Source organism: Hipposideros armiger, unplaced genomic scaffold (assembly GCF_001890085.2).
Source record: "Hipposideros armiger isolate ML-2016 unplaced genomic scaffold, ASM189008v1 scaffold_64, whole genome shotgun sequence".
Lineage (NCBI taxonomy): Eukaryota > Metazoa > Chordata > Mammalia > Chiroptera > Hipposideridae > Hipposideros > Hipposideros armiger.
The window spans coordinates 4,696,536-4,703,866 of NW_017731414.1; the positions used below are offsets into that span (position 1 = coordinate 4,696,536).

Consider the following 7,331-nt stretch of genomic DNA (forward strand, 5'->3'; position numbering starts at 1 on the left):
AATTAAAGGGCAGAAAGGGTTCTCAGAGCCCACATGGTGGAACACCCTCCTTTCACAAAGAGGGTAAGTCTCAAGGGAGGCAAGGGATTGGATGGGTTCCGTCTTATTTCTAGTGCATAAGAGCTTATCACACATACACCCTGCTTTCCCGCCATTTTTCGGGTATTGACCCCATGCCAGCCAAGGGTTAGAGATGCTCGAACATCTTTCCTGGGGTGTTCTGATTTCCATAGATCCCCGACTCTGTGATAATTGCTTGGGACCCAGCCTCGGCTCAGAGAGGACCTTGCTGCTGGGAGAGGGGGTATCAATGGTGGCCAACTGGAGGGTTCATCCCGCAAAGGGCTGTGGCTAGCCCATCCCCGCCCCACAGCACTCATGCCACACAAAAACATTTCAGAAATGTTTAATGCCACAGAGAAGTCCAAAACCTGCACAAAGCTGTAGCCACCTTGCTGAGTGCCTGGAGCTAGGACTGTCCCCGCAAGGGGACATCAGTAGGCAGGAGGCCTGCACAAGCCAAGGAAGCCGGGATGATTTGCTGACATCCTTTTGTCCTCTGCCCTAAATGCCTGAGGTTCCCTTCAGGGGGCGGGGAAAGAAAGAAGAGGAAGTGGGAAAGGAGTAGGAGGAGGGGGGCCTCTTCGGGGGGCCACTCTTCCTGCTTTCGGGTGATGACTCACGCAGCATGCCCCTGGTGGGACAATTCCTCCAGCCAGACTGAGGCAGGCCAAGCCTAAGGTTCCAGAAGGAGCAGAGCAACGTTCCTGGGGTGCAGTGAGCAGGAGGCATCACCAGCAGAAACTAGAAGGGAGGCCTGCCTTCCCCCTCCCGTTCCTTCTCACCGGCCTCCAACCCTTCCAGCTGTGCACAGGCCCACCTCAGCGCTGGCATTCGATGGCGGTCCACATCACCTCTGCCCCCCATCACTTTGGGCCTTTCTTAAGTACAACATTGTCATACTCGGTTCCCTGTGGCCAGCCAGAGGCAGAGAAGTCCTGCCCCATTGCATAGATGTGCTGGAGGCCACTGGGGTCCCGGTCATCTGTGGCCTGCCTCCTCCAGGCCTCACTCTGGGGCTCTTGGGGGCTGTCATACAGGGACAGGACGGCCACTCCCTCAGGCTCATCATATATGTGGTAGGGCCTGGAGGGTGGGTGCTCCTCAATGCTGTCATACAGAGGGTCGCCTGAGGGTTGAGGAGGAACTGCCAGGATGGCCCTCAAGCTCTTCCCCAGGTTCCGGGCCACCGCATCGAAAGGCACCGCGTATTCCCCCTCGGGGCCCCTTGCCCGGGGAGTGGGCACCGGGGCAGTGGGCGAAGGTGGTGGCAGTGAGTCATGGGGCCGGGAGTAGGGGCTCTCTGGCCGGGGCAGCACTGTGGGGACTGTCACTGGCTGGGTTTGGGGCCCAGGAGGGGCCGAGTTCTTCTGGGCAGAGATGGCCTCTTCCAGGGCCAAAAAGATTTCATTGCCTTGCCGGGTTTCAAATTCAAAGTTGCCCTCTCCTGAGATGCAGCGCCGGCCTGCCTCAAAGGAAAAGGTTACCTGTGTTGAGGGGGAAAGGGAAATGACTGGCCAGGCCACAGAGCGGGGTTGCTTCTCTAGCACACAGCTCCCAAAGGCAAACCCATCACCTCCAACTTTCGTCCACTAGGACCTGTCTGAGCCTTCTCCCCAAGGTGTTTCTCCCTCCGTCCCTCCATGTTTTTCCCTAGAAGCAAAGCCCTCTCTCACCTCTCTCTCCTCTCCATTCATCCTCCCTCCCACCCATCCAAGGGTGGAGCTGGGCACTACTTCACCCTCAGTAACCTCTGCCACCACTTACCCTCTGACTTCTCCACCTCTTCCTGGTCTCCTGCTTCCTCTCCACTTTTTCTCTCTCCACCTTCTCACACCCAATGCCTCTTCTTTGCTTTCACTCCTCCTCTCCTGGTTCTCTCCTCATCCCCTCCTTCCAGCCTTCACCTCCTCTTTCCTGCCTTCCTCCTCCCTCTCTCTCTTCCTTTCAGGGCCCATTGCCTTCTCCCTGACAACCCCATGGTTCATCCTTGCTCTCCCCCCACCCGCTGTGGCCCCTGCTCACCTTGTCGCGCCCAAAGCGTCGCAGGAACCTGTAGGGCCAGTAGTACAGCTGGGCACGTGGCTCAGGGCCACCCCACAGCTCTAGGGCACTCTTTCCTGTCCGGAGGGTGTAGGGTCCCCTGAGCCGGCACCTCTCACTGGCTTCTGTGGGTCTCACGGTCACAGCAAACTCCTTGCAGGGGGCCACTGGGGAAGGGAGGCGAGAAGAGAAGGCAGTGCATAGGAAAAGGCTGGCCTGCCTCCGCTCTGCCCTGCGCTAAGAGCCAGAGGTCTCTAGAAGAAGGACCATCCACACACCCATGACCCCAGAGCAGGCATCTTGAAGGCTGAGCTGCTCTGTGCCGAGCCACACTCCCCCAAATGCCACGTACCTCCCCCTTACCCTAGTAGGCATCATGCCCTAGCCACACGCACCCCGACCTTCTGCCCACATCCTTCCTGTACTTTTGCCAGAGCCACAGCCTTGTCTTGCCCTCTCAACCCGTCTCATCTCTCACCCCGACCCAGCTGCCTCCCCAGTCCTCACTGTCTCCCGTGCAGGTGTAGCCAGCCTTGCCCTCCCCGCCCTGCTGATGCCATCCGGTGCGCTCTGCGGGGTGGAGCTTGGCTGTCCCCCATATCCTCCTTCCCCCCTCCACACACACACACCCCCACCCAGGCGACTAGACAGATCTCAAGAGGGTGATTGCCTTGTCAGCAAAAGCTCCCTTGCCACAGGACACCTTCGGTCCACACAAAGAACGTCCTTCCTTTTTCAGAAGTTGCTCAGGTCCCAATGACACAGGGTTCAAGAGCAGTACTTCCCCATTCCCCTCAGCCCTGGCCTCTCCCACCAGCAGGGCCTGAGCAAGAGGGAGTGAGCCGAGGGTGAAGGGCTGACAATCCAGGCAGGCCAGCCTCCTCCACCTTGGGCCATACCCGGAAGTGATGCAAAGAGGCTGATAAGGAGACTGGCCGGGGCTGGGGGCAACCACAAGGCAGGAAGACTCAGCAGCCAGTGGCCGCACCTCCTCCCCACCACACCCCAGGGAGGACAGACAGAGAGCAGGCAGGCCCCTCACCTGTGGTTGTGCTGCTGTACAGTTCATTTTCCTCCATGCAGGGCTGGCTGCCCCTCCCCTCTGACCCCGATAGCACCTTCCTCCGATCCTAGGGAGGAGGCCAGGGTCTCACCACTGTCACCAACCCCCCCCACCCGCCCTCGGCCCAGGCCTTATTTCAGGGCCTATTGCCTCTGTTTGCATCTGAATTGGTGCCCCACCCCCACCCCCAGAAGGAACTGCAGCCAGCATCCTGACCTTGGCTCTTACAACACCTGCCCATAGCAAGTATCAAGTGCCCCTACTCCCACACACACCCTTGTCCTTTCTGTACCCCTGGACACTCACAGGGAAGGCTAGGAGGCAGATGGCCTGCATCCAGTCGCCACACTCAGCAATGGGGGCTGCCAGCAGGTACTGGCGCTCCTTGGTCTCCAAGAAGAAGGCGCTGGTGTCCCGGGGGCTGCTGGCCTCCCCGCCGGCCTCAGCCACCCGCAGACAGTCAGCGAGGCGGATCACCCTCCGGGCAGCTTCTCCCCGGCGCAGCTTCTCTGAGCCTTCCTGGAGCTCCAGGCGAGCCAAGGCATAGCCCGACTGTCCATACAGCACAGCTCCGAAACGGCGCCATTTCTGAACCCAGATGCATGGTGGGCGGAGGTGCCGAGAGGGAGCCACCCATAGATGGAGAGATGGTGACCGAAGGGGAGCAGAAGAACCATGGGTGAGGGACTGGGGCAGCAACGCAGGGATGGGGAGAGAAGCTAAGATCCCAGGAGACCCAAGGAAGCAAGAGACAATACCTGGGGCCTGAGGAATTAGAAAGCGACAAGGACCCACCACAAGCAACCGAGAAAGAGGCCTACAATGACAGCAAAGAGAATACCGAACACAGAAAAGGCCCAGCGGAAGGTGGACTGCAAGGAGGCCCAACCCACGAGATGGAGTCTAGAGGTGAAAAGCCTGCGAATCTTTGAAGCCCAGAGGTAGGGTGAGGAGGGTAGCGTGTGGGCCCTGACTGGAGAGCATCATTCTCACTCTGTACAAGGCCCTACCTCCAGAAACTTCCGTCTACCCTCCTGAAACTTCCCATAACAGGATGGAGAGAGAGAGAGAGAGAGAGAGAGAGAGAGAGAGAGAGAGACAGACCCTGGTGTGGGTCAGCTTAGGGAAGGAAGACTTCCTCATTCAAGGAGTCTAAGGAAGGAGGGGGGAGATTGGACACTGGACCCTGCCTGGCTCCCAGAGACCCCAGCTCACGTTTCACACCAGCCAAACACACCCCACTGGGGCGGGAAACGGGGAAGAAACCTCCACTGAATGATCTCTTCCACTGTTCCTTCCATTCCCTTCCAAGGTGACCCCATGAGAAGAAGTCACCGCAGAGCAAGAGAGGCAAGAGGGGGAGTTAGAGCCCTCCTGTACCTCCTCCCCCCACAGACAGCCGCGTCAGCAAGGAGCCCAGTTTGGGGCCTGGCTGGGGAAGCAAGCGGCTGCTAAAGAAAGAGCCCTTCCAAGCTTGAGGTCTAATGTGGCGGATGGCACCAGCCCATCCCACACCCCGCCCTCACCGGGAATGGCGAGCAGCCCCCGGCCCCTCTGCCCAGCCCCAGCCAGCCCTGCTCCCTACCTTTCCAAAAGTCTGCTGCTGCTGAAGGTACAGGAAGCCCTGCTTCACGGCCACTTCTTCCATCCTGCCACCATCGCGGTGCCCTGTGCTGCCGTGCACGCCTTCCACTCCTGCCCTCTTTCTCTCCTGTCTGCCCTGTGTGTGTTCCCCCTTCTCTCAAGTTCATTTCCTCTCTGCCTAGAGTTTTCTGCACTATTCTAGTTTGTTTGATGACGACAAGCTGATAGGCCCTGTGGTTTCTTGTTCTGTGTGTGTGCGTCGGCTTTTTTTTTTTTTTCTCTTTTTGATGAGTGAGCTTCATGCTCAAGCTTCCTGCATTTTCAGACAGTCAGAGATAATTTCCAAAAAGCCCAATGCCGGCTCTTCAGTGAGCAACAATTCAGGTACAGAAGCTGGGGTGGGGGTGGACGGGGAGGGGGTCAGCAGTGACGAATGGCTGACCCATAGGAACAAAGAGACCCAGAAACCAAATTTGACGGTACAGCCCAACTGCCGAAGGCCCTCATGCTCAAGCTGGGCGCTTAGCATGACAGAGCTGGAAGAGAACTTAGAAATCAACCAGCCCAACTCCCTAATGTTAAAAACGGGGAGGCGGAGGCTCCAGAAGGTCTAAGGGGCATGTTCGAGGCCACCAAACCAGAACCCAGGCCTCTCAACTCAGTAAGAGTGGAGCCACACACACCAGCCCCACTGGACACACGAGAGCTCACCACTTTCGCACACACAGCTCTGTTTCTCTCTATGGGGAGCACGCCCTGCCGCCTCCTCGCCACCCCACAACAGCACGCACTTACACCACCTCCTTAAGATTCCAGACCCATGAACATCCCTGCAGTGCAACATGCTGTGCTCCCAGAGCATCTCTAAACCGGTGCAGTTCACCACCTTACCAGGCTTTCGGAGCATTATAAAGATACATGAGTTTCACCTAGAGATTATTAAGTTACAATAACAATCTCATATATATATGTATGTGTGTGTGTATATATATTTAAATTGCTTCATGGTTACCAAAAGTGCTTCATAGTTCCCAAAGCTCCCAGGCACGCGCTATCACCAGCCACACTACCTATCCCTGTAAGAAGGAAGGGCAGGTATAAGTGCACCTGTTTGCAATTCTCCTGAGGTCACAGGCCTACTGGAGGCAGAGGAAGTACTGAGACTCCTAATCTTTAATTCAACGGTCCTTTCATTGCTGGCGTCCACCAAGTGGCGTCCCCCAAGTGGCGTCCAGGCTGCATGCAAGAAGATACATTGTTTGGGGAAACCCAAGCTCCCTGGAGAATATTTAACTTAGAGCCAGATGGTTTAGAGAAGCAATCTGATGGAGGCATCGTGCAGAATGGTTGGGGCAACTGGAGAATTAGACCAGCACTCTTGGGGTAACCCTATAATGGGGGCTTATGTAACAGGGCCATTTCCTCTACCACTTTGGATTCAATTGCCTTGGGAAGAACAGCAGAGCAGTGCATGTAAAGCTCCCAGCACTCATCCCTGCTGTCTGGACTTGAACAGGTTGATCCAGAGACCAAGGGAAAACCAAGGATACTGGTGTGGGGAAAGCTCCTTGGAAGTGGTTAGGAGTATGGAAATAGGACATGGCCTATTCCATCTCTCCAGTTTCTAAGGAGGGACCGCATTGCCTGGGAGCTGCGTCGTCTTTGGCCCACAACAGCATCTCCTTATAAAGTGAGAAGGGCTTTTAGGGTCATCCTGGGGGCTGATATGGCAGTGCCTTTCAAACTTGAATGTGCAGGTCTTGTTAAAGGTACAGATTCTGATACAGTAGGTCTGGAGTAGGACCTGAGATGCTGCTGCTGCTGGTGGGTGGGCCAGACCTCATTTTGAGTAGCAAGACAATACAGGATGTTTTTTCCCCCATCACTCTGATCTTCCCCCAAGATAAACGGGACACTTTCCACTCAGAACCACAGGGGGGCACCCGAGCTTACTAGATGACTGGAGAGCTCTTTAAACCTGGAGGCCTAAGCCCCAGGTATTCCAGACACCCCTATGCCCTCCCTTGCCTGTGGTAGCTGGGGACATTCTCCTGTGACTGTTTTCTGCAAAAGATAGGGCAGCAGCAGTGTCCTAAGAGCGACACCCCCTCAGGGCCCCTCCCATTTTCCCTGGCAGGACTTGTGGGGATCCTGCAATGGAAGTACTAACCCCACTACTTTCTGCCTGGCCACAGCCAACCCCAGTGATCATGGGCCCAGAAGACGTAGCTCCAAGACACACCAGAGGGCAGAGCATTAGAGGCCCTTAGGTTACCCAGGCACCAGTGATGGCAAGAGAAAGCATTATAACGAAAAGGGTCCCAGTAGAGAATGGAAATGGAGTCAATGGAATTGTAATAGATAAGCATGATATCAAGGGGGGGGGCAGTAGCTGGGGGGAGGGCGGTTGTTACTTTGTGAGGGTGAAAAGGATAACTATTGCATTGTTCTGTACACCTGAAACTAACAATAAAATAAAATTTAAAAAAAGAAAAAGGGTCCTGTGGTTTATATGGAGGCACAGGGAGGGTGTGGGGTGCCCCTTGGCTTCTTTGCTTTTATTGGAGAGGAAGGGACACCC

General features: G+C 56.1%; 1 protein-coding gene across 2 annotated transcripts; it reads right to left on the reverse strand.

Moving 5' to 3' along the window:
* Positions 1-399: 399 nt before the first annotated feature.
* On the reverse strand, positions 400-4,936 carry DOK2 (docking protein 2). 2 transcript variants are annotated; one of them, XM_019641795.1, is made up of 5 exons: positions 4,752-4,936; positions 3,473-3,754; positions 3,146-3,233; positions 2,086-2,270; positions 400-1,547 (listed from the first exon to the last, which is right to left on the reverse strand). In XM_019641795.1, exons 1-5 carry the CDS (start codon positions 4,812-4,814, stop codon positions 927-929), a joined length of 1,239 nt encoding a protein of 412 aa, XP_019497340.1. In that variant the 5' UTR covers positions 4,815-4,936; the 3' UTR covers positions 400-926. The 2 variants fall into 2 exon arrangements, with proteins under 2 accessions (XP_019497340.1, XP_019497341.1); XM_019641796.1 differs by lacking the exons at positions 3,146-3,233; positions 3,473-3,754; positions 4,752-4,936 and adding an exon at positions 2,499-2,539.
* Between the last annotated feature and the right edge of the window lie 2,395 nt (positions 4,937-7,331).